Source organism: Podarcis muralis, chromosome 8, assembly GCF_964188315.1.
Source record: "Podarcis muralis chromosome 8, rPodMur119.hap1.1, whole genome shotgun sequence".
NCBI classification, from domain to species: Eukaryota; Metazoa; Chordata; class Lepidosauria; order Squamata; family Lacertidae; genus Podarcis; species Podarcis muralis.
In genome coordinates, this window is record NC_135662.1 from 18697035 (window position 1) to 18711025 (window position 13991).

General features: G+C 40.7%; 1 protein-coding gene across 3 annotated transcripts in view; it reads left to right on the plus strand.

The window, feature by feature from the left end:
• Positions 1-13991, plus strand: part of CSMD3 (CUB and Sushi multiple domains 3) — a 601007-nt gene that overhangs the window by 446367 nt on the left and 140649 nt on the right. For all 3 annotated transcript variants that reach the window (XM_028736265.2, XM_028736266.2, XM_028736267.2), the window contains 4 exons: positions 2032-2170; positions 4436-4623; positions 5037-5231; positions 13369-13485. In XM_028736265.2, the coding sequence (XP_028592098.2) occupies positions 2032-2170; positions 4436-4623; positions 5037-5231; positions 13369-13485 (639 nt within the window). The remainder of the gene's footprint in view (positions 1-2031; positions 2171-4435; positions 4624-5036; positions 5232-13368; positions 13486-13991) is intronic.

Here is a 13991-nt window from a genome sequence, read left to right on the forward strand (position 1 = left end):
ATAACAAATATATAATCCTTAACATTTTGAAATATGTATTGTTTTCAGTGTGTAAATGTGTAGGTAATAACATGTTTTATTAGTAATGGATTATTTTTTAATATACTTCATTTTTAAAAAAATAGAAAGATATACCTGTAAAAGAAGAAGCTTATTTGACTGGCATTGACCTAGCACTTATTGGGCTGGTGCTAGTCTCACTGTAGTCCCCCCACCCTTTACCCAGAGTTTGACGGTGGCACACTGCCTAAATCTTGGCTGATAAACTTCAGGTTACTTGTTCAAGATCTGATATAGCCTTGAGTTCTGGCATTGTGTAGTGGAGATGCTGTTTAGTAAAAGAAACTGGGTGTTCAAAACTTGTCTGCACACACCCACCCACCCACCCACCCACACACACACACACAGGTCACTAGATTAGGACTTTTTGTTCTTAGTTAAATATCCATACTTCACGTTCTATACAAAGTGTCTATAAAAATGAACAAGTACTATGCTAATTCCAATATAACATATTTGTTTCTGATGAGTTTGCATCAATCTTACAATTGTCTTATACACAGCTATAATTATATTGATTTACTTGCAGCTTGCTTGTCATGCATATGCCATTTCTTGTGTGAAAGATTTGTTGTGTTTGTTTTATACAATAATACTGTGATCACAAATCACCAGTAATAGATCTTTCGTGTGGGTACAGATATAAACACCCCGTTCTGTTCATTTTGGTTGAGTGGGCTTCCAAGGAACACTGTGGGATAGGGTTTACCTCTTCTTTTGACATTTGTTTTTGCATAAACTGGCACATAACTTTGAAGGAAATTGTTAGGCCTTTTTCTGCTTTTCACCGTTGGTGCAACAGTAATTTCAAGTTGCATACTCTTCCTATCTAGTACTAGTACTTAACACTCACAACCCGTTTCCCAGAGATACCTTTGAGAGAAACTACCCGTATAAATGAAATCTACAGTCATTGATATAATATTAGATTCAACTTGTTCCAGAAGAAGTAACTGGGACAAAACCTGCTACCCTACCCATGTCCATGAGTCTATTGTCACCCCATGAAAAGGAAATCATGTAAACATGGTTAGCAATGCAAACATGGACCATTTGATGACACTAACATTCAGTTAAGAAGTTGGCTCATTGTGGGCTTTCCAGTGGTGACCCTGAGGGTCTGGAATTCCTGCCCATGGAAGTGGATTCTTCTCTAAGGTTGCATGCATGTGTTCAAGCACTGATTACACTGTAAGAAATAGTTCTTAGTTATGAATAGGATTTCATGATATCTCTGTGTGCATTTTAACTTCAATTTTTTAAAGGTATTATTCTTATTAGGTGACATGATCAAAAGCAATGATAAAAATAAATATTTCCACAAATAAAAATATATCTGATAGGATCCTCTTCAGTAGAGTCAGTTTCAGAACCTTTATCGTTATTATAAAACTGTAACTCATACTAGTTTCTTGCTGAGTCAAAAAAATAATACTGATTGGCTTGACATGAGTTGCGGCAGAATTTGTATAAAATAGGACAGGACACCCTAGCTGTGCTCACCGATGTTCTGCTTTGTTGTTTGGTTTTATTTTTAAGATAATGGCATGCACATTTTCTGTTAGATGCTCTCATGTCAGCTTGTTCTGATAACAGCCATCATTAAAATCCTTTTTACAGGAGATACCATGTGTCTTATGCATAGTCATACTTCCAGCTAAGAAAAGTTCAACTAACATTAACATAGCTCAGACGTGTGCATGTGTTTTTAACAGCCTTTCCCAGCCATTTCTGTGACCAGAATACTTTCTTGTCCAGACCTACTTGAAAATCACATTAAATAAAATCTATTCCTGGAGGATATATTAGAATAATGATGGATATATTAGAATAATGATGGGTTCACTGGTGCAAGTTGGAGGTAATATTTCCCCCACAATTTGATTATTGCCTGTGGTTCATAGTTGGTTAAAATGTGATGGAATCGTGTTGGGATTCACTTGATATCATTTTTCTTTGATTCATTCACAGCACCTTGTGGAGGCAACCTGACAGGCTCATCAGGTTTTATTCTTTCACCAAATTTCCCTCATCCTTATCCTCATAGCAGAGACTGTGACTGGACTATCACTGTTAATAATGACTATGTCATATCCTTAGCATTTATCAGGTAAGTGATTGGTTGACTCAGACCTGAAACAATGAACACATCCCTGGGAATATTAACTGCTAAACTTACTCAATTGCATTCAGAGTTGCTTGTGATTTTAAAACATCTGGGCAATTAAAAAAGTCTTTTTCTGGGCAACTATTCATTTACTAGCCACCAAAGGCTTGGGCTAACGTGATCGAATTTGCCCGGTGTCTAAAAGATAATAAGGTAACTCCAAGCAATTATCTCTAAAGAAGCGATCCATAATCTAGCAAAAAAGGCCCTCCCACATGTACCCACTGGCCCAACATCTGAAGATGGGACACTGAGAGAAGGGCATCCAAGGAAGCTTTCAGTTGATTGACAGGCTCAATCAAGAGATCTTTAAGATATGAGGTTATATTGCCAAGAGATCTTTAAGATATGAGGTTATATTGCCAAGATGTGCAATGCAGGTTATATTGTCAAGATGAAAAGGAGCTACTTGGTCATTTCTGGGTAGAATCTGTGTTGTCTCAAATTCTAAGAAATTAGAAACACTTCACTGCGATAATCAACTCCAAACTATTGTACATAGCTGTTTCGTGTTTAACTGTATCATTTACATGGTATATGCATGGAATGTTTCTTGGAATGGGGATACATTGAGATATATTGATACTGTTTGTTATAAGTGTTTTCAGAAACTGAAATAGGAGAGGCTTAAGAAGAAATCAGAATACTTGCATGCTAGCTGGCAAATATCGTAGAACAACATGAAGCAGCCGCAATGATCTCCTTTGACTGGACACTAACAATATAAGCGATAGTTTGTGAAAACAAATCAAATTATAAATCAATACTAAACACTTCTGTGATATTATGTTTTTCAAGATTTCTTTTAAGTAATTTAATGGATAGTACTGAAAATTTCTTATGTCTCTTAGTACTTAGCATTGTACTTGTTCTAAAATTCATTTGTGTTTGTGAGGCTTGTGTAATAAATTTATGTTGGCCCATGACTCAAGAAATATGCACCAAATGTAGTAACGAGAATAATTCGTTGGAGCACTTTTATCACTGAAAATGCTAATGTGGAAACTGGGGACAAGCAGGTGACACAATCAAGCTCATCTCAGATTGTTATTGTGTTAGTGATCTGCTTCTCATAGACATTTTGATAGCTGCTGGAAACACAATACTGGACTAAATGGGCCTTTGTTCTGATTCAGTAGGCCTCTTCTTCTGCCCTTATGTCCATTAAAGTTTTCTAATGGATAACATTGTCAATATGTAGACACAAAACTAAAATATTCGTGATCCAGGCTAATAGTTTTCCAGCTTTAATAGGAAATGTATGCATTACAGCTTTTATAGGAGATTAAAGGAAAATGTCATACCCATATTAACAACCCATTTTATAAGCCATATATTTACATAATAATAAGGCTCAGGTGAGAGATGCTCTCCTGGTTATTAAATAATGTTTGTTCAAATTCTCTACCACAATTCAGTACCTAAAATGATGTCACAGATTAAACAAAGCAAATCTATTGTCAGTGCTGCATTTCTGACCTATAAAGGATAATAACATGGGCAAGAGTATTTGTGAAAGTAAATGCAAACAAAAAGTTCAGAGCGAATCAGATATCGGGAGATAGGCAAACACAATGTTTAAAAGATGCACGGAATTATAGTAATCCGTTAGAAAATGTTTTACATGTGTATGTACTACCTATAATATTAGGCATTCTAGCATACAATAGAGGGACGCAGGTGGCGCTGTGGGTTAAAACACAGAGCCTAGGACTTGCCGATCAGAAGGTCGGCGGTTTGAATCCCCACAACGGGGTGAGCTCCCGTTGCTCGGTCCCTGCTCGTGCCAACCTACCAGTTTGAAAGCATGTCAAAGTGCAAGTAGATAAATAGGTACCGCTCTGGCGGGAAGGTAAACCATGTTTCCGTGCGCTGCTCTGGTTCGCCAGAAGCGGCTTAGTCATGCTGGCCACATGACCCGGAAGCTGTACGCCGGCTCCCTCGGCCAATAAAACGAGATGAGCACCACAACCCCAGAGTCGGTCACGACTGGACCTAATGGTCAGGGGTCCCTTTACCTTTTTATCATACAAGAAGATACGATTCAACTTGGAAGAGCGCCTCCACCAAAAGAAGTAAATTTGACCCCGAAAGTATTGCAACACTTCCTTATATGCGGTGGTTTTACCAGTTAGCAGGACATATTAGGATAATATTACTGGAAAAGGCATGTTCCATCTATCATATTTCTCTATCTGTCTTTTTCAGCTTCAGTATAGAACCAAACTATGACTTTCTTTATATCTATGATGGGCCAGACAGCAATAGTCCGCTGATTGGAAGTTTTCAAGATAGCAAATTACCTGAGAGGATAGAAAGTAGTTCCAACTCCATGCACTTGGCTTTTCGGAGTGATGGATCAGTTAGTTTTACGGGTTTCCACTTGGAGTATAAAGGTAAGTGAATGTAACTGTATTGCAAATTTTAGACACCCTACTACTCAAGATTATGCTGCTTTTTTATATTCCTACACACACACACACACACACACAAGATTTGTATCAGTTTGTTCATTTAGTCATTGGCATATCCTATTGATGTCATAATTTGTACTTTAGCAAAAAAGATTACATCTAGTTCTGTTTCACTGGACTACTGATATAGTCAGACAATATCGTCAATGCACTGTGTTTTATGAAGTGTGTGAAACTATCAAAGATCATCAAGCAAAATCACTATCTAAGCGTTATATAGTTTAGAGAAACTCACATGGGTGCGATTGTATGGGGAAAAGACACATTAAGACAGATTTGTATTTGTAGGTAGAGAAATTCTTGTAACTAAAACTGCCTACTTCATCTTACTCCAGCCAAACTGCGTGAGTCCTGCTTCGATCCTGGGAATATAATGAATGGCACAAGGCTTGGAATGGATTATAAATTGGGGTCAACAGTCACATATTATTGTGATGCTGGTTATGTTCTTCAAGGATACTCTACACTCACTTGTATTATGGGAGATGATGGGAGACCTGGATGGAACAGAGCCTTACCAAGCTGTCATGGTGAGTTTGGGGGCATGGAGTTAGGGGGATCAATCTAATTCCTGATTTGGAGGAGGGAGTATTTAATGTGTACATTAATTTTCATAACTCCTGGTTCCCCTGACTTACTGGTGAATCTCAATTTGTGGGGTCACATAACACTGGGGAGCAACAGTGGGTGTCACCACTGTGGCAGTGGGTATTTGGTACGAATCGCACAGCTGCAGGGGTAGGGTGGGTGGTCTCTCTCTACCCCGTGAGCCAATTGGAGTTGGTGCTTCCGAGTACTTCATTTTTGGGGTCTGATCCCAAGATTTAAAAGGAGGCCTGTGCCTGCTCTCACCTTTCTTTGTCAATGCTTACCCACCCAACCACTCCTGTACTTTGTGTTGGTCGAAGTGGATTTCCTTGCTTGCAGAAATTCCACTAGCAGCTTTGCTACGGACAGTTGTATGTTGCTGCTTTCAGGACGAGAATTTTATTTACCGTATTTTTTGCTCTATAAGACTCACTTTTCCCCTCCTAAAAAGTAAGGGGAAATGTGTGTGGGTCTTATGGAGCGAATGCAGGCTGCGTAGCTATACCAGAAGCCAGAACAGCAAGAGGGATTGCTGCTTTCACTGCGCAGCAATCCCCCTTACTGTTCTGGCTTATGAGATTCAGAATATTGTTTTTCTTGTTTTCCTCCTCCAAAAACTAGGTGCGTCTTGTGGTCTGGTGCGTCTTATAGAGTGAAAAATACGGTATTTATTTTATATACTCATGTTGGACTGGCTATAGTTTATTTTATTTTTAAAATTTGTATACCACCCATCATCCTTTATTCTCTGGGTGGTTCACAAGATAAGAACACAAAAGGCATAATAAAAACAAGAACAAGAACAAAACAATAACCCTCACTCTCCCACAAAAACACATTTAAAGGGTATAGGGTATTAATCAGCCAAAGGCCTGGTTGAAGAGGAACATTTTCGTCTGATGCTTCAAGGTGCCAGCTGAACCTCCATGGGAAAACATTCCAGAAATGGGGAGCCTCTGCTGAAAAGGCCTGGTCTCATGTTGCCATCCTCCAGACCTCTTGTGGAGGAGGCACACAGTGTTTGATTGCATATGACTATATATTTCCTACAATCACGTTTGAGCCATCTCCCAGTTCATTTTCTCGCCCTTAATTCTGGGTTTATGAGGGCACAGAGCAGGCTCCATGATGTGGGAGAAGGCACTCAAGGACAATTGTGTCAACAGCTTGAGCTGTTCAGATGTTCAACAGGAGCTCCAGTCATATCAGCCAGAAAATCCCCCAGAGACGTCTGGAAACTTCATAGGTCATCCCACCTCTGCAGAGGAGAAAAGATGCTGAAAGCCTAAATCTCAACAGAAAATGACCTGGCCATGATAAGGGACTGATGTCAATACCCCCCACTTTCAGGTCGCCCTTTTCCTGCCTAGTTGAGAAAACAAGGTCCAGAGTGTGGCCTGCCACATGTGTTGGGCCAGTGACTTGTTGGGACAGCCCCATGGTCAACATGGCAGCCATGAGGTCCTGAGTCCCCAGAAACATTCGCCTCAGCAGGGATGTTGAAGTACCCCAAAACTTAAAATTTTGGAAGTCCTTAACATGGCCTCCAAGACCAGCTCTGTCTTCTCGGTCAGGTGGGCAGTAAACAGAATCCCTAATCTGTCCTGATTGCACAATGTCAGGAAACACAGACTCTAGATTCCTCCCCCCAAAACATAATCTGAAGAGAAAGCCCGGAAAGGGAGAGGGAAAGAATACTTTTATAGTCTACATTGGTTTGAGTACTACACTCTGGAACAGTGGAAAACAAGTCTGCTCCATTTCGCATGAGACAGCTCTTCAGTTATTTGAAGATGGTTATCGTATCACCTCTCAGTCTTCTTTTCTCCAAGCTAAACATTCTCACTCCTTGAACCATTCCTTATTAGTCTTGGTTTCCAGAACTTTTATCACCTTGATCAACCTCCTCCGCATACGTTCTAGTTTGTCAATAGCCTTCTTAAACTGTGGTGCCCAGAACTGGACATAGTCTTTCTTTCTTTTCTTTGGCCATCGCTGTTCCAAGTGCAATCTGATGAAGGCAGAATAGATGTCAGGTAATGGGCAGGGGGGGGTTGGCCTGGAGGAAAAGTGTGTTATGGGCCAGATTTGCAACAACCACAGTTGTTGTTCAGCAGTATCTGGAGAACAGGTACCCCATCTCTACACATTGTAACTCTGTGTGATTTGATGTCTGTACAATAACCCCAAACAGTCTTTACTTCATTTTCATATCCTAACATAAGTTTTTAACAAGATTCAATAAAATTTTACTTTCTTCTTTTTTAATTAAGCTAATGGAAGAAGGAAAGAAAGCTATATACATTTCTCCAATGCCTCTCTGTATTAAGTGTGACTTGCCTTTGGCTAATATCCTTATTGCAAATGTCCTTGAAGCCTCTCTAATAATTGCAGGATGTGAACCAAGTCCACAATCTCACTCTCATATGAATGAATGCAAAGATTAACCAGGATAATACACTAAGCCATTTGGCATTTGATGATAGCTGTTAAAAGCAGAATATAATTAAGGTGTGCAGATTAAACTTTTCATATGACAACGGATAATAAGTAATGATTTTTGTCAACTTCAACAAGTGCATTTCCTTCTAACAATACTACCTAAGATTTACCTTTCATGTAACAAATATCTGTTGTTTACAAGATAGCACTTTATTGCTCAGTATTGTGGAAAACCCCATTTCATGGTGAGAAGGATCCAAATCATAATTACCATCCTATCTGAGACCAAGAGCAAAACCTTTTTACATTTGCTCCTTAAAAACAAAACAGGAAACTACTATGTGTTACTTGCATGGGGGGGGGATTACCCATGTTAGACTAATGCTCACAGAAGGGTAATTCGTAATTCATTATACTTACAAATGCATACAGCACATGAGCACAATATATTCCACGATAAATTCATAAAGAGTATATCTTTTGAGTTTGCTTCCCAGAGCCTAAAGTGTCAATGTTGGGGCAAGGAATACCCTCAGGCTAAGCACTCGCTCCTTCATGGAAAAAGCAATGCCTGCTAGTGGAACAGGCTGTCCACTCATTGCCAGAACATGTGAACCATCTACAAACACTGCCTTTGTCTTTTCAGGATTCAGTCTCAGCTTGTTGACTCTCATCCAACGCATTACTGACACTGGCCTACACATCCATCCCCGATTCAGATGGAATGGAGAGATAGAGTTGGGTGTCTTCCATCAAATTGGTGACACCACAGAATGGGGGGGGGGGCATTTTCTTCTTTTTAAAAACCCATCTCTATAGGTTTGTTGCTTGTGAAATAATGGAAGATCACACACAGAGTAGTGCACAGTAGGGGGGTATAAAGGTAAATGATCCCTGGACAGTTAAGTCCAGTCAAAGGTGACTATGAGATGCAGCACTCATCTTGCTTTTCAAGCTGAGGGAACCAGCATTTGTCCACATTTGTCCACAGACAGCTTTCTGGGTCATGTGGCCAGCATGAACTCATGCTAAACTGCTTCTGGTGCAATGGGACACTGTGACAAGAGTGCACGGAAATGCTGTTTACCTTCCCACCACAGCAATACCTATTTATCTACTTGCACTAGTGTGCTTTTGAACTGCTAGGTTGGCAGAAGCAATGGGATCTCACTAACGTCATGCGGATTAGAACCGCCAACCTTCCGATCAAGCAAGCCCAAGAGGCTCAGTGGTTTAGACCACAGCGCCACCCGTGTACCAATACGGTAGAGGTGTAGAAACAAAATGAGCCAGTGAGTCAAGCAACTATTTCCACACTTTCATAGACTTGTGTAAAATGGAAATCTTACCTCTTCCCTTAGATATGTGACAGGTTGAATTGACAAGTGTGCCCATACTAAATCATTAGCAGGCTTTTCAGCCCAAGCTACATTGGCCATTTTGGGTTTGAAGTCAGCTTGTTTTGAAAGTATCCCTAGTTAGTGTTAAATCACAATTCCTGGTTTGGTTGAAATGATAAGCATCGACTAAAAGTGGAAATTGGAGAAGGCTAGGCTTATTCATGTAGTACAAAACCACATTTTAGCGGTATGCCTAGGTGTGTCTGGTTCTCAACCCCTTCTCATCTCTTGAAATGTGCCTTTAATCTTTGCTTCTTTAACAGAAATGACCGTATATATTGCATTTTGAGACTGACTGAATAGTGATATTAGGTGACCAGTGAAGTTATTCTGCTGCAATTATTTGATTTGCATCTTTAGAGCATAACAGAATGTAATATTATACATGTTGTGACTCATTAACATTGGCAGAACTTTCCTGTGATACTTAGATATAGCATAAGCTTGTGTGAAATAAGCATTATGCTAAAATACCTCTGAGCTCAATTTTACTTGAAATGGATACTTACAGATGAGATTGAGTCTCCAGATAATGTAATTAAATCTTTAATAATGCTCAACATTATTGCAAATTCCATATGTAATTTGACACTTAGTTTCACTGCTGATAGGTTTTGCTGAAGAAATAGAACAGAATTTGCATATAAGATTTACCTCATTTGAGAATTAATGCTTTTGTGAAAAGATATTTCTTTCCACACTTTCTTCCTCATTTTACATGCCAAAGAAAAGCACTTTGAATGTACTAAATGCTAAACCAGAACTTTTCATTCAATGTTTGTTTAGTTTTAAGGGGGAGGGGTACACAAGAGCTTAGGGCTGTATCTAAGATTAGTCATACTCAGAGGAAAACCATTGAAATGAATGGACCTTAATTATTTCCTCTAATTTTAATTGTCTGCTGCTCTGAGTATGACTAGCATTAGATACAATATTTAGTCTTGTACACACCAGAATTTGAACTGTGAATTCATTGACTTCTCTTGTGATTCTTAAGCGGCCATACATTGCACTGCTACATGTATAATGTGCTTGAGCGTTCTAATGTTGTATAGCAATAAAATATCCAAAAATGGTTCTACTAAATCATCAGATTTGGAAATGATAGCACAGGCCACCCATACGAACACAAAAGGATCTGGTATATCAGCCCCAAGGCCTAACTCATCTATTATTCAGTTCTCAGGGATCAATCAGATACCTACAGGAAACTCAAAAAGCAGGGCATTATATCAGTTGCCCACATGATCCATGTAGCAACTGCTCCTGAGAGGGAGAGCCATTGAAATCCATTGCCCTAAACCAGGGCACAACCTACAGAGATGCTGTGGGTGTTGTGTGGCTGCTCATTTCTCAGTTGCTCAGCAGCCCAGTTTTTAACCCAAATATGTGAGAGGCAAAAATGTTTTCAAAATTAAAATATTAAAAAGTTTTGCTGGTATAGTCCTATCCTCTTTCAGCATAAGTGGCAGCTGAAATCATGGTAATTCTGCCCACACCCCTGTTGGCTGGGCATTTTATTTTAATTTGTGGTTTTTGTTTTAGTGCATGACTCGCAAGCATTAGGGATTATTTCAACCAGATATGCTAATTGTTGTATAGATTAGTTTCTCAGAAATGCTAGTCTTTGTCAAATTTTCGTGCTCTGGCAAAAACATAATTATTATCACAGTTTTGAATGGATTTTGCATTACAGATAGTGGAATAAAATTTAATACACATAAATTTGCTGGCATCTTGTACAATTAATTAGAGGGCATTTGATAAGCTAAGCCCCGCAACTGTCTTGTGTAGAGCCAGCTGCACTTCTGAAAGTGTCTTGGGGGACACAGAAGGCAATTAAGAATACATCTTTCCATAATAGCTAGTTAATGGTTTCTGATTTTATAGCAGTATATAAATATTTATATATACAGAGAGAGAGAGAGAGAGAGAGAGAGAGAGAGAGAGAGCACAGTATCGGTATTTTTTGATATGCTTAAGTTTGCACAGTAAAAAGATTGGCCCAAAAGGCCAGTCACTTTTTCCTATTAAAGAGGAGGGGGAAGTGGTTGACATAAGATTCATAATAGAAGGACATAAAGATTCTTCTTCCTCTCTCAAAGCACTAGAACTCATGGAAGATTCAGGACAGATAAAATAAATACTTCTTTAGTGCTTACTTAAACTATGGCTATGATGGCCACAAACTTTGGATGACTTTAAACAAGGATTAAGCAAATTCATGGTGGGTGACTCCAGCAGAGGAGCAAACCAATCAGGTGCCTGGGGCGGCATGTGTGCCCTGCACCCAGGGGTGGGGCCAGCTGCTCGTGGGGCTGGGCAAGCCAGGGCAGGATGTTCTGTGGGGCCTCCAAGGAGTCTGCCTGCTTCCTCCCACTCAGCCACCCTACAGCTGGGGGGGGGGGAGGCAGTGGGCGGACCATCTGGGGCAGCATGGAGGCTGCGGGCGCCCAAGCCACCGCGTCACTGCTAGGAGAGACGAGTGGGTCGGGTGAGTGCCACCTGGCATTTTGTCACCCCCCTCAGTGGTGACACCCAGGGTGTCTCGCACCCACCGCACCTCCCTTCTTCTGCCCCTGGGTAACTCTACCTGTCAGGGGACTGCCATCAGAACAGGGGAGGGAGGTAGGGGGGTACAGAGAGCCTCCAACGCTTCTGAGGAGAAGCTCCTTGTCCAGCAGTGGGGAAAGCCACGCCTCCAGTGGAGAAGAGAGGGAAGGGGGCAGCCAAGCGAAGGGAGGGCTCAAAGATGCTGCTGAGAGCCCAAGCGCCTCACCTAGCCCTGCTGGCCAGGAGGCACACATGCCGTTTCTGTCACCCAGCTTGCGCAGAGGGGTGAAACGTAAGGAGGGCAGGCCGAGATTTGGGGTGTCTAAGTTCTTATGTTGGGGGAGAAACCGAAAGGGGCCACATCTGCAAGTGACTAAGATGGACATGAACTTTGTGGCTATGGACTGTAAATAGTTTGCACCAATAAAACCTGTAAAAGACAGGTCGGAGTCCTGCCTGGTTACTCACGAGCAACCACCACCAGCACCTGACGCTACCCATAGTTGAAAGCAGTATGCTCCTGAGTGGAAGTTGGTGGAAGAAGAAGAAGAAGAGTTTGGATTTGATATCCTGCCTTTCACTCCCTTTTAAGGAGTCTCAAAGCGGCTAACAATCTCCTTTCCCTTCCTCCCCCACAACAAACACTCTGTGAGGTGAGTGAGGCTGAGAGACTTCAAAGAAGTGTGACTAGCCCAAGGTCACCCATCAGCTGCATGTGGAGGAGCGGGGAAGCGAACCCAGTTCACCAGATTACGAGACTACCACTCTTAACCACTACACTGGAAACCACAGGAGGAGGGAATGGTCTTGTACTCACGCCCTGCTTGTACGTTTCCCATGGGCAGTTGTTTGGTCACCATGAGAACAAAATGCTGGACTAGATCTTTTTATTCTGGGGAACAAATTATCCCACTGGGACATGTTTTACCACCAATTCTCACTGATTTTTATGGGACATTATAGCCACTAGGAGAATTAATTAGTAAAAATTGCTGCTAAAACATGCCCCTTGGGAGGATTTATTTTGTCAGGTCTGGAATAAATATTAGGCCAAGCATCTGGAGTCATCCCTTCCTCCCATTTTTCTTTCCCATTAACACGTTTTAGCCACAAAGCAGCACCAGTGGAATTGCAAGAATTATAAAGTTTTATTCATTTGGAAAGCAAGTGAGGGGGAAAAGTGCAATAAAGTTGTGCTAAGCATTTGTATTTAATAAATTTATATCCTGCTGTTCCTCCCAAAGGACTCCAGGGTGTCAAACGTACAAAATATAAAACAACATTTTAAAACAGTCTCAATGCATATGCAGACTAAAGTACATTTACATTGCCAGACCCTCCAAGTGTCCCTATTTTCCAGGAACTTCCCTGATTTAGAGAAGCCGCCCAGGTTTCTGATTTGATCCCAGAATGTCCCACTTGTCCTTAGGATGTCCTTATTTTCACTGGAGAAATGTTGTAGTGTATGGTGGTGTTTAATTGTGTGTGTGTGAGAGAGAGAGTGCTGGAAGTTGCCCAGAGTGGCTGGGGCAACTCAGTAAGATATGTGGGGCATAAATAGTAAAATTATCATCATGGAATGGGATATCCCTATTTCCATCAGAGAAATGTTGTGGGGTATGCATTGCCTATTTTATTTTTTCAGTACCATATTGTTAAAATACATTGCATCGTTACTTCCTAGCACCTTGTGGAAGTCGTTCTACAGGCTCCGAAGGCACAGTTTTATCCCCAAACTACCCTAAAAACTACAGCATAGGACATAACTGCATTTACTCCATTGCTGTCCCAAAGGAATTCGGTGAGTAATTTGTGTTTTACTTGTTAGTTTTACAATTATTGCTTTCCTAGCTTTACACGGACGTTGTAATTATTATATCCGGCAATCTCAGTTTAGTATCAATAACTGCATATTGGAGATAATAAGGGGATGCTTTCATAAAAGATGTTGTGATCTGTTTATCCAATTATTTTAATTACAAATGTTTTGATGGGTGTGTGCCTTACTCAGAAATGTTATATTGGTGTTTAAACTTTATTATTGCAAGCAGGTGGCACAACTTTAGGCGCGTCCATATGACATGTGATTGCTGGTGTGCAGGTCCTTTTGGACCCAGAAGAGGGAATAATGGGGCTGTAACAGGGACATAAGGGGGCATAAAGAGGGGCGCCAGTTGGGAACCGCTGATAAGATTTTGAATATCATCATATATTTCCTAATGGTGAAGAAGTGTAGCAGTGCTTGTATGTCATGCACATTGGAATGTATGGAAGACATCAGCTAGGTGAACAGTTCATTGAGTGTGT